Here is a 19,762-nt window from a genome sequence, read left to right on the forward strand (position 1 = left end):
CTTTTGTGTTTGTTTGTCGCAGCAAATAAAAGCAGAAATAGGCCTCATCTGAGCTTCCTCAGTCAGCGAGAGGTGACACTGATGAAAACCAGAATAGTCTCTATTCTGGGTTTCACTTTTATTTCCGCTTTGTGGGACAGCTGTCACGCGCTGCATGTTCACCTATCCATGCACAATTGACTATGAACAGTGTCCGATACTAGAGGGGCTCACCGGGGTGAGTACGCCGCCTGGCTACCTGGATTCAACTAAGCAAATAGGTACGAGCCTCCTGTTCAATAATTATGATCTGGGGTTGCTGCAGTTGCTCAGGTCCAGCAGCATTAAGCCCTAAGAATGAGGTCAGCTGACTACCTGAATATACAGATTTTCTTTCTTTCCTGATGTCACGGACATATTCCAAGATGATACTGTCAGGATTCATTGCGCTCATATAGTCAAAGACTGGTTGAGGGAGCGTGAGACCTCATTAAAACACAGAGAGTCCAGACCTCAACCCCACTGAGAATCTTTGGGATGTGCTGGAGAAGACTTTCCCATCATCAATACAGGATCCTGGTAAAAAATGAATGCAACACTAAAATTAATCTTGCAATTATTGCAGAATCTTCTCATTGAAACAATGCCACAGTGCATGTGTGCTGCAATGACAGCTAAAGGCGGTCAAACCAAATATTAGGGTTTGTGATCTTTATTTTTGACGGCGACCACAATTAAACAAAGGAGTGTCACCACACCACAGAAGACCTTTGTCTCTACTGCAAAATGTTCCTTCAGCATGGACGCATCGGCAATGCTGTTTGGTTTCCTCTATTGCTAAAGAACTCTAAGGAGTTCCACAGGACAATAAATCCACCTGTATTCTCAGGTACTGTTCTTTTTTATCGTTGGTACTTCCTGTATAGTTAGCATGTAGTACAGTTGTCCTCCATGCAATAAATGTTTTTCTCCAAGTGCAATATTTGTCCACAACAAACTCAAGTTTTTGCAAGTTGGTTACGACTTCTACTTTATGTATGACACAAGTAATATTTCTAGAAAACATTGACAGACTGTTTGAATATTTCACTTAGAATAAGATACAGCACAACTCCAGTCAACTATAATTTTACACTTTTAACAGTAAGGTGCTTTTTCAGTCCTGCGCACAAATATCCAGGTGAATCGAGGTCAGAGCTCATACGTCAACTTTATTGTCCAGCTTTTTGTCCTCAACTTTGGATGAATGCCTGGGTTCATTATCCGTACATAGCCAGGAAGTTAAGGGTTTCCTGGCAGAGATTTTGAGATCTTTATTTTGTATTATCTCTAATCTAACTCACACCGTCCCACTGGTCCTTCCACTGTAAGATACACATTCCTTTATGTTTCAATAAAGTGTTATCTTAAATACACATTTGCACCTAACAAGAGATTTATTTTAATGCCAAAGCTGTTCATCCACTGTCACTTACACACCTGAGGTACCCATAACCTTTAGATTTGTATTTGAGTGATGGAAAAATGTTAATCGTTGAAGTTCTGGATTCAAAGAAGGACTCATTCACAGCCATATCATATATTTAATTTGTTGACACATAGCACACATTCATTTTTGTTCTCGGGTATAAAGAATATTATCGAAACTTGGAAGCGTATCTCTGAATCCAACAATGCTTTCAAATCTCTGCAGCTGAAGTTCATATAATAATTGAGTGTGATAGATTCTGTTGAACGCAGATTCAGTCACTCATGTCTTCAGACTAGATACAGTATGCAAAATCACGAAAAGCTATAGAAGATATAGACGGAAGATTATTGGACAGGATGCAAGAGGAGTTGAGTTGTTGATGTACAAATATCAGATGCGTCACGAGGTTGCCTCATATTTTTACTCCCAGTCTGAAAAAAATATATGTATAAAAAATAAATTATTTGCAGATATTTTTGGGAGAGTGTTTATTTTTGCTCTCACTGAATTATCGTCAAGTTTCACCCACCTCGGTATTTTAGATCGTGTTGTAGCTCAGAGGCTTCCAGGTGAACCTCTGACAGTAGAACAGAGTCTGCACAGAGTAAACATTCACATCAAAACGTGCTCATTTCTAAACTGAACAGGCTGTTTCATCTTAAAAGGTGTTGCCTTACTCCGCATTTGAGGGCAGTGTTGACGTCTCTGCACCGGTATGTTGTCAGAGTGCACGGATCTGTGAGGTTAAAAGGGAAATTTGATTTGTTAATAACCATTTTCCAAGAAAACATGTGGTGGTTCCAGTTTCTAAAATGTAACCAAATAACCTAATGTCATCCAGTTGGAAGAGAGCCATTATTTATTTTGCGTTAAACCTGTTTTATTGCTTCTAAAAAGTTCAAAAGATGGGGACAAAGCAAGTAATATGTATTTTTTGATATCCCTCTCCAGCATTTTATGGGGTAAACAATAAGTAAGTTAACTGCAAAAACAAAAACAAGAAAAAACAGGGTGAGGCAGACTGACCTACACCAGGGGCCTCCTGCCCTTTACACATGTGGATGAGCGCACAGATGGCCTGAGGGGTGGCGTGGCTAATGATTGCATCCAGCACCGTCTTGCCGAACATGCTGATGACGGTCTCGCACTGGCTGCGGTAGGACTGGGGAAACAAATGACAAATCTCCTCCAGCGCGTGGATCACCGCGTCCTGCAGCAGGAAGAGGAGCGTGGTGTAAAATCGAGACTGCGCCGCGTCACCTGGTGACATTTAAGTGTCTCCGCGCAGCACAAAGAGATACTGTCTGATTATGTGCATGTGTTTATTAAACGTGACTCACCTCAGTCCTTTCCTTTGGCAGCAGATTCTCCAGTGAATGGACAAGAAGAATGCAGAAGGAGCACTGTGAGGTCGACTGCATCTGATTGAGAGATAACCAGAGAAAGGAAGGAATTCACACCGGGAGTTTTTAACACGTTCAAAATATGCCTCGCCAAGCTGCACTTCGCTGACATTTTCTGCGGTCCCGGCAACCTGTAGGGCCTCCTTCATCAAAAAACTCAGCATCTTCTCCTGTTTCTCACAGGTGCTGCAGAGGCCGAGCACCTTGCAGATCTGCGCTGGTTTCTAAAGAAAGGGAGATAACAACATGTGTTGAGAATAGTCCTCTCCATAGCAACAGAAACGCACTGTTATTATTGTAATTAGTAATCTGGCAAACATAAGAATGAGTTGAGCCCCAAACCTACCACCATAACAGTGAGAAAGTGGATGGCCATTGGGAGCATCTTCTCCACCTCGTCTTTGCAGAGTTTTTTTGTTGCCGCTGGTCCAGGCAGGTGGTCACAGATGCTTTCGATGCCATTCATGACCTTTTTCTAGAATGAAATGAAGACCCACATTATTATAATGTAGGACGCTGAGGAGATGTGCTCCATTTTCCTAATTACTGCCGTGTTCTGTATTCCTTTAGTAAACATTTGCTTATTCATCAGTCTTTTCATCTGGAGTTTAAGAAGCTACCAATCATCAGTCAGACGTCTTGACAAGCCCCTTTCAGTGCTGCCATTTAGATTTGTCAAAGCAAGGCAAACACAGGTGTAGCCTGAATGATAAAGATAAATTATGATCCTGTTCTCTTCAATGCGTCACAGCCGTTTCACTGAGCCAGCATCCACAATACTGCGTCACAACCCATTATTGAACTGCAGTTAAAAGGTAGCCCTTTCAATCACTTTAACAAATAACCCAAGCCCAACTAGATAGTTAGCGGACAAGTTAGGTAGCATTCGCGCTAGCAGCATATTGTAGCCGTGTCAAGCAAGTTCAGGGGCCCATCTACCTACTTTCTGAACCGTTTTTATTTTGAAACAAGTCATTAAATGTATTATTTGCGGCTTTAGCTGGGACTGGTGATGACAAGGTTTCATACTGCAAAAAAAACAAAACAACAACAGATACCGTTTTCACATCAAAAATCCCAGCATTTTCAGACCCGGTTTCGACCCGCCTTTGGTGCGCTTTCACATCGGCAAAAGTCCCGGGTCCCACTGTGAAAGCTGTGTGCCTGTTTTCTTTCTCCAGTGTGTTTTTATGCAGCTTGTACAACAATATCCCACACTTTTTCAACGATCATGGCAGCACTCTGCATCCGAGGAAAAGAGGAGATTTGTCCGCAGATATCAGGCTCAGTGGAGGACACAGTGATTTATTCTAATATCAGCTGTCTTTTGAAGGTGCGGGGGTTTGACCAGTCCATTCTTCAGGTTATCAACAAACTGCAATGTTATCTGCAATGTACACGATAACGTATGAGGGAGGAAAAAACAGGCACGCAGCTCTCACAGTGGGAGGTCCGACCCGGGACTTCTGCCGATGTGAGAGAGAGAGACAGGCAGAGAGAGATCTCATACTGAAAAAACAACAGCAAAATAGCACAGCAGGTGATCTACTATCAAAAACAAAAAAATAAGTCAAGTTACTAGTAGTGTCGCTCAATACTTAGAACTCATTGTCACCACTGATTTGTTAGATGTCATTCCTTTGCACTCGCCCATTTGTCAAGAATGGCATCAGATGAAATAGACTGTGCCACACTATTTTGAATAGAGCAGCTGCTAACTGGGTCAAGGGATCATTGCTCATACTCGAACAAAGGTATGTTTTGATAAACTTCACCAGATGACAACAAGATTCAAATAAAAACACTTGTGCCTCAGGGCGTCCACACCTAATCAGTACCATGCCTCTGTTATTGATCATATCATTTACACATGCACAAAAGTTCTTAAATAAAGAAAATGCCTCCTCAAAATTATTTTTCCCAATCGCTTTGGTGCCCCCTCTAGTGCAGCGCTCCATGCGCCTCATATAGTGCGTGGTATGCACTATATGAGGCGCATGGGGCGCTTTTTGCACCGCAAATTCACCGTTCTCTTACTGCTGTTTTTATTTATAGCAGCATTCTTAGTTAGTTTGTTTATTTCAATGTTCGTTTTATGTGTCGATGGCAATCTTAGATGTATTAGGGGTTGTGAATCAAGCGCACAGGAGCTAACTGGCTACATTAGCTGAAAATTAGCTTTCCTTTGCATTTACAGCTAATGCTGCAGGGTTTTATCACACCTTTGTTGTCAGTGGTTTTGAGCTTTGATAAAGATGAAATGATTACATTGTTTTCTATTTACTAAAAAATAGGTCTTATCTTATTGTAGTGTGGCTCAATGCACGTGTACTAGTGTTGCATGGTACAGTCACAGAACTGAATAAATTCCCTTTTTTTTATTCACAGCTACCCCATGTCAGATTTCACTAACATAAAGTTGAGAGGTGAATTGTCTTTTTGTAATGGTGTGTAGCACAAATGCTCATGATAAGCGAACATGTGGAGTCAGATGAGTAACAGCAACCCACACTGTGAAAATTTCATTTCAGGTTTTGTTCACCATAGAAAAAGTGGAAGTGGCCTTCCACACAATACAAAAAGAAACATTTCCTTTATTGAGTGTTTCGCTACATGCAACGCTGCTTACAGTTTATTTGCATCTCTGAATCTGAAGAATATGTTTCAAACTGATAAAGGAACAGGTGTAAACTACACCCTGGCATTGTCTTTCTTTCTTTTTTTTAATCTAACAAAAACTATTCAGCCACAGATCTTAGAGGGCACCTGAGGTACCACAGTGTGTATTTTAAGTTTGGCTTACAAATATGAACATACACTGTCTTGATAATATTATCAGTGAGCAAATATAAAATGCTCAGGAATGTGTTTGCCCCTCAGTCGACCATTGTACTCACCTGGAGGTCTGGATTGGAGACCAGGTCAGCGAGGAGTTCAAATATTTGGGTGCAGTCCTTGCAGACATCCCCTGTCTGAATATAAAGTCCAACAAAGTCGCATAATAAGAATAATAGATGAACTCTCTTTAAGTATATTAATCAAGGTGCCAAATTCAAATATAAAAGTTGCCGCATGAACGAGCTGCCCAGTACATTTGTGAAGTGTACTTTTTATACACTTTATGAAGAAGACTCATAGCTGCGTGTGTGTGTGACTACATTAACAGCATAAACTTTTGAATTGCGTGTGAAAGTGTTACGCATGAAATCTTGGTGAACAGGAAACCTGGTGAGACGCTTCCTGTTTTGAAGAAATGTAAATCCTGGTTTTCGACGATAAATTCATATAATCGTGAGACATTTCCCCTGATTTCATCGTAAAACAATACATTTTTTGTTTTGTTTTTAATCGTATTTTGAATACAAATTAAAATGAAATGGACGAAAAAAGTCATTACTCACTCCCTGTGACTCTGGAACACTTTGCAAATCATCGGCAATAAACGTCTGCGTCAGAACTGCAGGAACAATTGTTTATTTTAATATAAACAGTATTTCACCACTTGACACTATTTCATCCTATCACAGATAATATTATTTTCATTGTCTTACCTCGTCCTTGGAGACCAATGGAGAGAAGCAGGACAACAGTGAACAAGGCCATCCTCCGTTAGTTGCAGGCTTTTAACTGAGAGTTTTCTACTGGTTGTAACTGTGAGGGTACTGCAGCTGCAGCTTATATCTGTCACGGCCCACCTGCCAGCTATAGCCCCACCACCAGATTTTTTTTAAAAAAAACTTAAGGACAACCTCGTGCACTTGTGCTCATATGAAAAAAAAATTTTTTTTGCACTTTTCAGCATTGAGGAACAGTTTTTTCTCACTCACTATGTATGTGAATGTTCGTCAGTTTCATATTCAGTTCCTCACACGAAGTTTCAAAAACCTAAAAATACAAACACATAGATATGTTGTAGTTCCTTCAGATGTCACATTGTGCAGCACGTACGGTTGCTCTCCCTTTCATTGAAACTATATAACGTGGTGTGTGCATACAACTCCGCGCCCAGGTTGAAACTAAAGTGATTTACCACTCCAGAAATGACATTTTAATGTAACTTCTGAGCAACAAAAATCTGATGAAGGTCTGTCCCACTTTAAATCAGCCCAGTCAGCTTTCTATGAAATGCAGCACGCTGTCAGAGAGCAATCAAACAAAACAAGCAGGCTTTCTATCACTTTATCACTGAACATCCTATTGGGACCAGTGTCAATTATAAGCTTGAACAACGACTACCAGCAAGAGTGTCATTATAAGATACTGAAATAGTGATAAGATGATAGTTGTGATTATTAGAAAACAGGTCCATTATATTTATCCAGGTCATGTGTCGTAATATTTATTTAATCGTAGCAGCTTAAATCAGTACTTTTGTACACATACTTTGTTCAAATGAAAGTAGCATCTTAAGCTGGTTTATAATTAACACCAGCTTCAACAGTGCGCCATTGTTCTCAACCTGTGTGTGTGCGCGTGTCATCTTGTCCAAATGTAGCAGGAATTACCAGAAGGGCAGTTGTGAGTTCTTTGAAAAGTGTGAACAAGCCGGTGTTGTTTTCCCCTCGCAAGTCCATTTGTCTGCGTGTGTCAGTCACTGAAGCAGAATGTGGTCTTAGAGCAGGATCTATCACTAAGGAAGGTATTTAAAAATATTATCCGTCTGTCAATCTGTCCCCGAACAGATTATGTAAACACACTGCAAACCACCGTGTAAATGGTCACACTACATTACATGCGGATGGTGCGATGATGGTTAAAGTGAAGGAAGAGTCAGGAGACAGGTGTGGTCCAAGTGCTCACTGTGCTGTCGGGAAGTTGGCGTGCAAGCCATCGCAAGATGGTGTCTATTTAGAGAAGTTTGTCATGTGACCATTAGATTTGTGATAATAACTCGATAACACCTTTCAAAAGTCGATAAATGGGTCAGACCTTGTTTTCAGCAGAGAGCACTCACAGATTGTCACTCTCTTACGCACTTTCTCACACTGGAGGATTACAGTCTCTTTGTTGAGTCGGTTCTTTTTTCTTTTCTTTTTTTTATTTATCTAGGATGTTATTTTAAAGTGTTACTTTGCTTTCACTTCCTTATAATCATACTGATACTAACCTTTTTCCACCGGTACAGGCATCGTAACGTTTAGCTGTGTTAGTGGCTTAAAGTGGGGCCTCAACAGATGCATCGATTGGCATAACAGCAAGAGTTACATGTCAATAATTTAGCTTACACTGTGTAAAATTTAAAAAAAAAAGAAAAAAAGAAAAAAAAAGGAGGTTAAGAGGTGTCTTAGGTGTAACTTCCAACACTGCTTTCTCTGGTGCCGCCGTCAGGGCAAGAGTCAAAGACTAACAAAATCTTCTTGTACTGTAAATTATTATACACAGTGTTTGCTGGTTAAATATTTCCTCTCGCGCCGTCAAAAACAACAGCCTCTTCAATCATGCTGTCTCAGTGTATTGTGTTGGACATTCTGATATGATTTCTATTTTATGTGATCAAAAGGAAAAGTTGTTGACTCTAAAAATGAATGCGTAGTGCAAATACAGTAAATGTGACACAAATGAACTAAGACACGCGGCTTATCTTTGTGACCAGCAAATTTTGGCCGCGCAAGCGGGTTATTTCAGCAAAACAATAGCTCATATTTATGAAGTCATTTAGATGCAATCCTGTTTGTTGACCGCTACTGTGTGTATTGCAATATCACCGGTCTTAGCCGTGAGGAGGCCCCGGCGAGAACGATGAGGAAACTCCTGAGTGGAGTTACAGTGCACAGAAGCAGGGATTGCAAAAAATAAAAATGAAAAGAAAATTCAAGAGTGCTTAATTTGCAAAACAAACAAAACAAGACAATAAAAATAACTCCACATTCCTTTTTTCCACCATCAACATTTTAACCAACACCAGTTTTAATAAGTGCCCCCATCACCCCAAACCCTCGCTCTCTGTGAGGACTTTGCAGAACACTTCAGATCAATAATAAAATCAATCAATCAATATAAAATTAATATAAAATCAATAATATCAGATCCAGTCTTCTAACTCCTCAGAATAACAATTTTAACACACATTAACCTTTGTTTTTACCCGAGGAAACACGAGGTGACTTTTCTCTGGTTGATGCAAGGACATTTAGTTTCTCCCAATCAAACCCAACCACCTGCCTTTTAAATCCTATTCCCACATCACTTTTACAGAACATTTCATGAAACCTTTGACTTCATGAAAGCTTTTAAATATTGTAAATTGCTCTCTTCAGACGAGTGTTGTCGAGGTACTCCGCTGTCTTCGAAAACAGCGATGGGGAAACACCTTCACCGTGTAAAAGCGGTGTCAGGTTTTAGCATTGTTTACATGATCTGTCGAGCGATCTCGCGTCACAGCAGACGTAGTGGATGGAATTCTGCGACTTATCACGGCACATATTTTCCTTTCTCCGTTCCTTTCTCTGTTTCTTCCTTATACTGTATTTACTCAGATTGCGACATCCCTTTGTCATTCTGCACAGCATTGTTACCACAATAAAGGACGCAACAGTAAGTTATGTCTCCAGGAATGCATTTTTTTGTTTGTTTGTTTTGTTTTAAATTTAGTTCCCCTGCAGCACGAGTCACTGAAGACTTCTTGTCCGTTCCAGATTCTTATCCTTAACTCCATGTTCACCCACAGAATCGGCGCATGTTTCTGATTTCTGTTTGGATTCTCAGCGATGTGTGGAAAGCAGGGACTCGCATGATAAAACCATTATTAAGCAGAGTTCGGACAAGCTCAGTGAAGCTTCTGCGCTGTTACAAGCAGCGATTCAGGTTGGAGGCCCCATATGGAACATGCCTCCCTTAAATATAGCACTAAGACCCACTAATGACACAGATTGTCTCTTTATTATATGTAAAGCCATATGTTTCCACAGCTTCACTCTGCTTTTCAGAGGCCACGTACAAAGAATCGTATATTTCCATCGGGCTTCAGATCATAAAATGCTTATCTTTGTTCTTACTGAAGAAGTTTGACGTCATTCATTGCCAAGGACATGGTAGTAAAGTAGGGCCTGGGATACAGTACATTCTTCTTCTCTGCTTTAGTTTCTTGATTTTTAGTTTAAATTCTGTGCACGTCCATGTTTTTAATTGTGTCTTTGTTTGAGGAACAAAACTCAACATGACCTTGTGTTGCTTCAGTTTGGTTGTTAGTTTAGCAAGACACTAAACGGAAACTGACACGACAAGTGACATTACTCTCAGATAAATTATAGTTATATAATGTATGTATATATATATATGTGTGTATATATATATATGTGTGCCGTCACAGTATATATATACACACACATATATATACACACACACATATATATATATATATATATATTCAGATAGATATTATGCTGTTGATTTGAGGGCATAAAGTGCGTTAAAAGCTTACTTATTGTTAACAAGCTAACAAGCTACATGTCATCCAGGTTGATGAACTGGTTGAACAAAGAATGGTTAATTCTTAGAACTGCTGATGCATTTAATTTTACGGTAAAACTAAGACAATGCCATCTTGTTCTTGTACTTGCTAACCTCAATTACTGATCGCGCTGGTGAGACACAGTCGCACAGGACGTGCATCAAATGAGAAACTTGAATTCTCTTCTGTGTGTCAAGTTTCTTTTATCTATTCTTTTTTATCTGACTGACACCCAAGCTAGAGACAAAAGGGCCCATGCGTGGCCATGCGGTAATACACTAGGTTAAAGTGGTTTAACCATTTGTACTAATGAGAGTAACATAAGATAAAAATAGATGGGGGGAACTGCTTTCAGCTTTACTAGTAAGAAGGATACGAGAGAAATATCTTCAATAGAACTAGGTGCAGCGCTTCCTTATTGTGGTAATAGAAAAGGTGGGGTCTGTGTCTTACGTTTTGCGACGAGTTTGAATTGTGTATTTCTCAAGTGACTCATGCATTGTTAAAAACTACTCTGCTTCCTGGTCCTGGTAATTACACAAGTTTCCAATAAAACTATGACGCGATGTCGAATCTCAGTTAAAAATTTTAAAGTTTAAAGTATAAATAATTTAATTTACAAGCTACCCGTGGTCTTCGTCTGCTTATAGCTGCTAAGTAGAGTTTCCCAACTAAAACCAGGTACAAAAGATCAACTCTGCAACCAACAAAGTGGTGAAAGGGCCATTTCTTGCTAAATCTTGAGTTTGGCAAACGACACACCGAGCAACGCTCTTAATTTCTGCTTTTGCTCTTCGAAGAGGAATTTGAACGCAACAAATGCAACTCTTCAGTGAATGTTGCAAAAACAATGGCGGTGCTTACACAGAACGTTTTCTCCAAGTCGAGCAAGCAAAAACATCATGTGTATGCATCTGAAGACACTTTCACTGACCTCTGCTCATTTCAATAACGCTTATGAAAGAATTTTGTTTTTTGTATCTGTCTAGACACACCTGCAATATGTAGGTTAGCGTAGCCTTGATTACAGCATGTATATGCCGCCGCACTGTTTAGATAGAGATCAGTTTCCATCCAGTGTTGCTTTCATTTCTCAACAAGACCTTGTATTGATAATGGAAGAGTCTGACCAATGCACAAAGTCTTCTCCCTCTCAGTTGGGTTCAGGTCTGGACTCTGTGGTGGCCAATCCATGTGTGAAAATGATGCCTCATGCTCCCTGAACCACTATTTCACAATTTGAGCCCAATGAATCCTGACGTTCTCGTCTTGAAAAATGCCATCAGGGAATAAAAAATCCATTGATGGAACAACCTGGTCATTCATATGTTCAGGTAGAAATACAGGCAGATACTTATCCATTATGCAAAACCATCAAGGAGTCAACAAGAGGTCCTGGAAGCGATGGCGTGGCCCCCACAGAACCCTGATCTCAACGTCATAGAATGTATCTGGGTTTACATGAAGGATCTGAGGAAGCCCACATCCACAGACGATATGTGGTTAGTTCTCCAACATGTTTGGAAAAACCTTCCGGTTGAGTTCATTCAAACACCGTGTACAAGTACCTAGAAGAATTGATGCAAAGGGTGGGCACACCAAACACTGGTGTGATTTAGATTTCTCCCTGTTCATTCACTGCATTTTGTCAATTGATAAAAACAAGCTATTAACATCCATTTTTGAAAGCGCTCTTACAACATTTTGTTACACATGCCTCTAACTCCTGCGCAGTACTGTGTATATGTAATGCAATGCCAACAGTCATTTTAGCTGCACTACAACGTGCCCCCCCTGTGGACAAAAAAGATCTCATGACTTGACAGTTTCTTCAGAGAAGAGGCGTTGTAGAGTTGTATAACCTGTGGGACGAGTGGCCTCCTCAACGTGTCCGTAGAGCAGGACAGATACACAGCCTGCCCCTGGAGAAGTTCCTCTGCCTAAATTAGGATGTCGTGGAAATTGGTCATGATGGACTGGAGGCATCTTCCAGTGATGTCACAGACTCCATCTCTGCCCCAGCCACAGGCATATAGTTTTAGCTTTTCATCTTTTTGCAATCATCTATAATTAGAATATTAGTATTTGGTGAGTAAAAGTCAAAGGTGACTGCTTCCTATATTTCACATTTTTGTCTTAATTCCGACGGCCTTCTCGTGCGCTTTGGGCAGTGTTGTATAATGGCTCCACACTCTGAAGCATGTTAATTACGTCATCAGTGCAGATTAACAACCTATTCTTATGCAGGCTGTAAACAGGTTGATGGACTTCCCTAAAAATCTCTTTTCCTTGTTGTCTTATCAGTGTTGTTCAGAGACGTCGCAATTATTAACAGCTATTTTATGTGGAGCAGTCACGGGAATCCCCGCCCAACACACACTTAGTGTGTCGAGGTAAATGGTTTGTTTGACCGTATATGCACATATATATTTCTTTCCTTTTCCTCATTGCACAACAGTGTCTCACAAGTAAAGTCTATTACTTATTTACCCGATACACCTTTAGTTAATACAACAGCCGTCTGTACTTTCAACCTCAATCCGCCAACAAGGAAAAAGGAGGTAAAAAATATATGTTAATAAAAGGATGACAAATATCAATTATGAGATGGATGAGATGGCCATTAACATCTCATTAAAAACAGCGCGAATGTCTTCCTCTTTTCAACGCATTTCTCAAGTTCATCAGTTTCTCTGTTGTAACTCTGTGGGCCACAGCAGTTAGACATCTCTAAACGAATGGAACAGAGAGAACCCTATGAATGCAAAAAGATAAAAAGATAAAAAAACTGAAAACCAAGGTGTCTCTCTCAATTCCTGTGTAAGTACATGAACTGGTTCTACAAGTTATAAGTGAGAAGTCAAAACCATACACCCTGTTTTACACCCAAGTGGGCAGAATTCTTTTTGCATGTGTTGTTCCCTTAATTTCCTCCAACAATTAGTATCGGTATTGGTGTCAAAATTGTGCCAAATTGCATAACGAGGACGGACAATGTATTTGATTTACACATGCTTGGAAAAGAAGGTCAGATGGTTAGATAAAATCCTACTTAAACACCAAATGTTGCAAGTGTCAGTTTCTGATTCCCAGAAGAAGCGCTTGTTATGCCTCTCGTTATATTGCTTTGAGACCATCAGCACTATCAGTTGACTAAAAGTAGCAGCTGATAAGGAAAAATATCTACTTTTCCTTCAACACAGAGATAAGGAAGAAGGAAGTGCACTTTACCGACAGTAGCTTCATCTGCTCAACCCAAGGGGCTGGGCCTCTTGACCTGCACAGTGAATATAAGGAGAGCTACCATGTGAGACACAGCATCGTCAGCTCAGAGAGACTCTGAAACCTTCACAGGAATCTTCACACACACACAGGTAACAGCATTCTCTCTTTGATTTGAATGTTTGGATTTATTTCAGGCAGCGCAGAGCGTAAGATATCTTCTATGTGCAAGATTTTTGACCAATGTGACTACATGTATTTTTTTTTTTTTTTTATCTATTATTTTTTTTTTTTCTATATTGACTTTGATTATTTGTTTCAGAGATGCATCTCTCTGTCCTTTTCATGCTGGGCATCTGCCTGGTGCCTGCCCACTCCAAGCCTACGGGTATGCTACATCATTCACACTGTGGTCGTGTAGTAATTCGCATTTTCATTTTTCATCCTTTTCTGCTACATGACTGGGTTTGTCGTAATTGTTTTCTACCCTTGCAGGTGAATCTTTACTGGATCGCTGTTTTAATGATGCGAAAAAACTCGTGGATGATGCATACAAGTACTCCAGAGAAGAGTGAGTCAGAGGTTATGTTTTTATCTGCTGCAGTACAGCGAAGAGCTTTAATAATAATAATAATAGCTTTATTAATACAGCAACTTGTTGTCATCATTTGTAAGACGCTGCAGCATCTCTAAACCATTTTGGACTTTGTTGTTCGACTCTTTGTCCTGCAGGAGTCTGAGGAGGGTCCGCAAGGACGTGGTGAGTCCTCACGATGTCCTTCGACTCCTGAAGCAGCCCCGTGGTGACACCCGCTCAGCCGTGAGGTCTGCAGACTATGTGGCGCAAACCCTTCGTCTGCTGCACGAGAGGAGCAATCACGTGCACAAGCGCTCGCTCAACGCAACAGGTGGGCGCTCACATTGTCTCTGTGAATTCAGCTGGTTGGATTGAGGTTCACTGTTTCGCAGGGTGACCCCTTCACGTCAATAAGCTGCGCCTTTCACGTTTTTCAGATTTGCTCTCTGCGGAAGACCTGAGAAAACTCGCTCAAATAAGCGGATGTGAAGCACGAACCCGACCCCCGTCGTGCCTCACCACGCAAAACCTTGACAAGTACCGCACGGCCACCAGCATCTGCAACAACCTGTAAGAGAAACTTTAAACTCTGACAAAATACACTTTCAAATGTTTAAAAAAAATCATCATTTTAGTCATGTGGCATCAATTTCATCACAGATACTGTTTGACATTTTCTGATATTTTGTCTGTAAGTTGTAACTTTCCTTATTTTGATATGACATTTCTACATTGTTGTACATATGATGACTTTGTTATGAGGTGGATATAAGACCGAATAGAGTTCAAAGCTGTTCAAAGGGAGCGCTTGCGAAAGACACATACATCTTGGGTCATACGCCGCAGAAGATGTGCACACTTCTCTGAGGTTTCTCAAGCGACTGTTTCCAAACATACACATCTCCTGTCCACCTCTAGAAATAACCCTCGCCTCGGAGCTGCCAATACACCCTTCACCCGCTGGCTGCCCGCTGAATACGACGACGGCATCTCCCAACCGAAAGGGTGGGACGCTAACCGCACATTCAACAACTTCCTACTCCCACTGGTACGACCTTGACGCCCCTTGACTCTTGATCAATATGTGTGAATTTCAAATCATAACGCAGCAATCCTCCTCTGTTCTCAGGTGCGACAGGTGTCCAACAATATCCTAGCCACAACAGATGCAGGAGTGGTGAATGACAGGGAGTACACCCACATGGTGACCTTGTTCGGCCAGTGGAATGACCACGATCTCACCTTCACGCCCTTCTCGCCCAGCATTCGCTCCTTCAGCAACGGGTTGAACTGTGACGAGAGCTGCGAGCACAGCGAGCCGTGCATCCCCATCCCGGTTGGTGTTAAGCCTAATCATTAGACAATCATTAGGCCGTGCACCCTGCACAGGTTATTCCACTCACACTGTCTTTTGTGCGCCTTAGATTCCACCCGGCGACCCTCGCTTGCCCTCAGGCCCTGACAGCTGCATTCCCGCATTCAGATCCGCCCCTGTTTGCGGAACAGGATACTCGGCCTACAATTTCGGTGGAGTGGCCAACAAGAGAGAGCAGATCAACTCGCTGACCGCCTTCCTGGACCTCGGCCAGGTGTACGGCTCTGAGGAGAAGCTCGCCCTGTCTCTCCGCGACCTCACCAACGATGGGGGCCTGATGCGAGTCAACACTGAGTTCAAAGACAATGGACGTGAGCTGCTGCCCTTCCACTCTCTCCCTTCAAACATGTGCGCAACTCGCGCAAGAGTCACCAACGACACAAACGCAAGGGAGGTGCCTTGCTTCATTGCAGGTTAGTCAGCTTGGAGGTTGCGGTGAATGTCAAATATGATGTCACGGGTTTTCTTTGTTCATTCACTACATTCTTGTCATTTCTTTCTGTCAGGTGATGGACGTGTGGACGAGAACATTGCTCTGACATCTATTCACACACTCTTTGTGCGAGAGCATAACCGCCTGGCTCGTGCGCTGAAGAGAATAAACCCACACTGGGACAGTGAGACTCTCTACCAAGAGGCCCGCAAGATCCAGGGTGCTTACACACAGGTAGCTAAACCTGAGAGCCACTAACGCGTCACATGTGTCCAAAACAAGAGTCTCTCCCTCACGTTTAAATGTCTCCGTCTCTCAGGTGTTCGTGTTCAGAGACTACCTACCACACATTGTGGGCTCAGAGGCAATGCGCAGACAGCTTGGCCGTTACCCCGGCTACAATCCCAATGTTGACCCCAGCATCGCTAACGTCTTCGCAACAGCAGCGTACCGCTTCGCCCACTTGGCAATCCAACCGTTTTTATCCCGTCTGGATGAAAACTACAGGGAGAACAATCAGTTCCCCAACGTCCCCCTGTTCAAGGCCTTCTTCACCCCCTGGAGAATCATCTTTGAGGGTGAGTTACACAAATAAATCTCAAACAACCTTTCAGTAATTCTGTGTTACATTAAATTCTTATCCTTATATATATATATATATATATATAATTTTCATTTATTTCTTCAGGCGGAATTGACCCTCTGCTGCGTGGTTTGGTCGGCCGTCCCGCTAAACTGAACACCCAGGATCACATGATGGTTAACGCTCTGAGGGAGAGGTTGTTCCAGTTTGTGATGCACCTGGCCTTGGATCTGGGCTCTCTCAACATGCAGAGGGGACGAGACCACGGCCTACCTGGTACATCCTCAGAGATTTTCCAGACAATTTGTTCGAACATTTCATCACACCCACAACTGTCCTCATCTTTCTTTTTTTTTCTTTTTTTTCCCACGTTGTTTTCTTCTCCAGGCTACAACGCCTGGCGCAGGTTCTGTGGTCTGTCTCAGCCCAGGAACCAGGCCCAGCTGGCCCGGGTTCTGAACAATACTGAGCTGGCCCGCAAGCTGCTGCAGCTCTACGGAACGCCCGACAACATTGATATCTGGTTAGGAGGTGTGGCGGAGCCATTTGTCGAGGACGGCCGCGTGGGACCTCTGTTTGCTTGCCTCATTGCAACCCAGTTCCAGAGGATCCGCCAAGGTGACAGGTCAGTATATGCCTGCATATAACTTTAAATCTGTTGTTAAGCCTGTACTTTTAAAATAACCTATTGGTTATTTCTTTAATGAAATGAAATTGATTCCTTCCCTTCTTTGAAAATCTTAGGATGTGGTACGAGAACCCAGGTATCTTCAGTACGAGGCAGAGACAAGCCCTGGCCACTGCCAGGTTATCCAAGATCATCTGCGACAACACTGGCATTTCATCCATCCCCCTGGACGTTTTCAGCGTCGTCTCCAACAGAAACAGGCTCGTCCAGTGTTCCACCATCCAACGTCTTGACCTGTCGGCCTGGAGGGAGCGCTGTACAGGTGAAAAAGACATTCGAACAAGACCATGGGGAAAACCCTTAGCTCTACGTCATGGCCTTGTGTGACACTTGCTATTTGTATTTCTTCTGTAATCACTATGAAAGCTTCCTTCATGTATGGTTTTTCATCTTTCACGAAACAGGTGGTATCTGCAGTAGAGTCCTTGATGACGAGGTCAGTATTATACACTAACAAACGCATGACATTTATCCTCCTTATAACAAAAGAATATGTCATTTTGGTGATGTTCATGTTTTATTAATATAACTTTTGAAATGTTTCTTAAATAACGATGCTTAATTTCTTTATATTTATGATATACAGGATGTGAACCAGCTGGACCAGGAGGACACTCAGAGCTCTGGCCAGGGCCAGGGCCAGGGCCAGGGCCAGGGCCAGGGCCAGGGCCAGGGACGGGGCCAGGGCCAGGGCCAGGGCCAGGGCCAGGGCCTCCAGGACAATGAGGTAATCTACTCACTTATTATCTCACTGTGTGTTCATCCCTATTTTACACTGAATGTCTCAACAGAATTTCGACAGTAACATCAATTCCAATATATTTGAACCTGTGTATTATTTGAATAGTTTAATATTGAATGCAAAATGATAATAATAATGTATATTTATAAATGGCACTCGAGTTTAATATAGTAGGTAGGGGGTCCCTACTTAATCTCTACATCAGTTTCGGGGTCAGTCGCCTGAAAAACAGTGAAGACCTCTGCTATAAAGCATTTTTAACAAGGAACAATTTTGGGGGAGATATTGAAATAAATAGTTCCATATTTAATTTGTGCAGAAGCAAACAAATAGTGATTATTGTTTTGTAGAAACCGAATGCTTTAGTTATGAACCTGAGGAGGAAACTCTAACTTGTAAATAATCTGACTGGTTATTACGTTAGAAATATTTAGTCATAACATTCACTCTTTATAGCATTTAGAATTAAGAAATGTTTACTTTTGTTTCTCTGCAGGTCTAAGAGCAACCCCCCTCCCTGGACCACCGGCATTCAACATAAGCACCATACAGCCAAAGTTTACCTTCTCTGTCTCTCTGGGCGAATACAACCCATCTTCACAGAAAGTCATTTGTTTCCGTCAGGTCGTCTACAACAAACAGAACCATTACAGTTCACGTGTGTCATCCCTGGTGTCTATCAGTTCAGCTTTCACTGCGCAGCCTTCACCGATTCAGGAAGTGTGGACCTGTGGCATAACAACGAGCCGTTGCTGCGCAGCTTTCAGGTCTCTCAGGGAGGAATGGTCTTGTCATCAGGGGACACCGTGCTTCGTCTGGAGGGAGGAGACACAGCGTGGGTGGGTGCCAGCAACGGGACGACCGGACCAAGAGCTTCTTCTCAGGACACCTGCTGTTCGCTGCATGAGACACTTCTACTTGTTGCTGAAAGCCATCTTTTTATACCCCAGTGGTCTGTCTGTTTCAGGGTCTTTTCTTATCACTCTTCAGTTTGTAATAATCATATCTTCTGTACAAGCGTTTTATGTTTTATCTGAAAGATGAACAAACTTTGAATGATTATGAAATGTGATTGCAGCATATTTGTTGAATTCTGTTACAGCTTGCATTTACTCAACAAAATTTGCAAATTTGGATTACTGGATCTACCAGTATTACGCGGTTTTACACAGTTTTATGGACTGACGAATGTGTATTTTTGCTGTGCTTTGTCTGGAAGGCTTGTTTCGCTGCGGCTTCTTACTTCTTGTATTGCACTTCGTATTCAATAAAAAAAAAAAAAAATTGAGCCACTGCAAACACTGTGATCATGGTTTCTTCTTAATGAAACTTCTATTGTGTGACACGGAAAGAAAACCTGCTGAGTATCAATTCAGAGATGTTACATCTGATTCAGGGTCTGAAACAACTGTGCAGAGAACAGTAACTCTAGCTCCATTTGTGCAATGGAGACACTTTAAGAAGTCAGGTATGAACACTTTAAGTATTTATTCTCTTCTGATACAGAGGTGATGATTTATTCTACAGCTGCAGGAAGACATTTATCATGAACCTGGAGTCGCTGCTGAGTTTGGACAGATTTCTGATGTGCAGTTTCTTTGTGTTTCCCACGGTGGTTTTCTCTATTAATTATTAATCTCTTCATGTTTACCCCTCACGAGTAATTACGCAGTGTTTCATTTTAGTCAGAACAATTGTATCAAAAGAAAAACAGAGCAAACAAGTTTGAAAATTGAACTTAATAGAATTACTGGAGTTTTTTAACAGAATTATTTTAATATAATTATTGCAGTTGTATGTCTCAGTGAGGGACAGGAGGACACTGGATAAACTCCTCTC

General features: G+C 41.7%; 2 protein-coding genes across 2 annotated transcripts; one reads left to right on the forward strand and one right to left on the reverse strand.

The window, feature by feature from the left end:
* Positions 1–1,542: 1,542 nt before the first annotated feature.
* LOC124996497 (prosaposin) lies at positions 1,543–6,564 on the reverse strand. Its single transcript, XM_047569578.1, has 10 exons — positions 6,405–6,564; positions 6,255–6,310; positions 5,751–5,825; positions 3,200–3,328; positions 2,964–3,077; positions 2,791–2,871; positions 2,477–2,660; positions 2,128–2,186; positions 1,980–2,045; positions 1,543–1,881 (listed from the first exon to the last, which is right to left on the reverse strand). Exons 1-9 carry the CDS (start codon positions 6,454–6,456, stop codon positions 1,989–1,991), a joined length of 807 nt encoding a protein of 268 aa, XP_047425534.1. The 5' UTR covers positions 6,457–6,564; the 3' UTR covers positions 1,543–1,881; positions 1,980–1,988.
* A 7,002-nt stretch (positions 6,565–13,566) lies between these two features.
* mpx (myeloid-specific peroxidase) lies at positions 13,567–18,678 on the forward strand. The gene is made up of 16 exons (XM_047570307.1): positions 13,567–13,677; positions 13,848–13,913; positions 14,021–14,096; positions 14,258–14,433; positions 14,540–14,672; positions 15,021–15,150; positions 15,232–15,438; positions 15,527–15,890; positions 15,984–16,144; positions 16,230–16,488; positions 16,599–16,769; positions 16,881–17,118; positions 17,238–17,443; positions 17,586–17,617; positions 17,768–17,908; positions 18,420–18,678. The coding sequence occupies exons 2-16, from the start codon at positions 13,850–13,852 to the stop codon at positions 18,423–18,425; spliced, it is 2,364 nt and encodes a 787-aa protein (XP_047426263.1). The 5' UTR covers positions 13,567–13,677; positions 13,848–13,849; the 3' UTR covers positions 18,426–18,678.
* The last annotated feature ends 1,084 nt before the right edge of the window (positions 18,679–19,762 follow it).

The sequence above is a fragment of the Mugil cephalus genome, chromosome 19 (assembly GCF_022458985.1).
Source record: "Mugil cephalus isolate CIBA_MC_2020 chromosome 19, CIBA_Mcephalus_1.1, whole genome shotgun sequence".
Classification (NCBI taxonomy): Eukaryota; Metazoa; Chordata; class Actinopteri; order Mugiliformes; family Mugilidae; genus Mugil; species Mugil cephalus.

Excerpts from the sequence above, each read along its gene's own strand:
- LOC124996497 (XM_047569578.1), bottom strand. The coding sequence starts at position 6,456 with ATGGCCTTGTTCACTGTTGTCCTGCTTCTCTCCATTGGTCTCCAAGGA. Across the intron at positions 5,826-6,254 it reads GTGTTCCAGAGTCACAGGGA|ACAGGGGATGTCTGCAAGGA; the intron begins GTGAGTAATGAC and ends CTTTATATTCAG. Across the intron at positions 3,329-5,750 it reads TCTCCAATCCAGACCTCCAG|AAAAAGGTCATGAATGGCAT; the intron begins GTGAGTACAATG and ends ATTTCATTCTAG.
- mpx (XM_047570307.1), top strand. The coding sequence starts at position 13,850 with ATGCATCTCTCTGTCCTTTTCATGCTGGGCATCTGCCTGGTGCCTGCC. Across the intron at positions 16,770-16,880 it reads ACGAGACCACGGCCTACCTG|GCTACAACGCCTGGCGCAGG; the intron begins GTACATCCTCAG and ends TTTCTTCTCCAG. Across the intron at positions 17,119-17,237 it reads AGGATCCGCCAAGGTGACAG|GATGTGGTACGAGAACCCAG; the intron begins GTCAGTATATGC and ends TGAAAATCTTAG.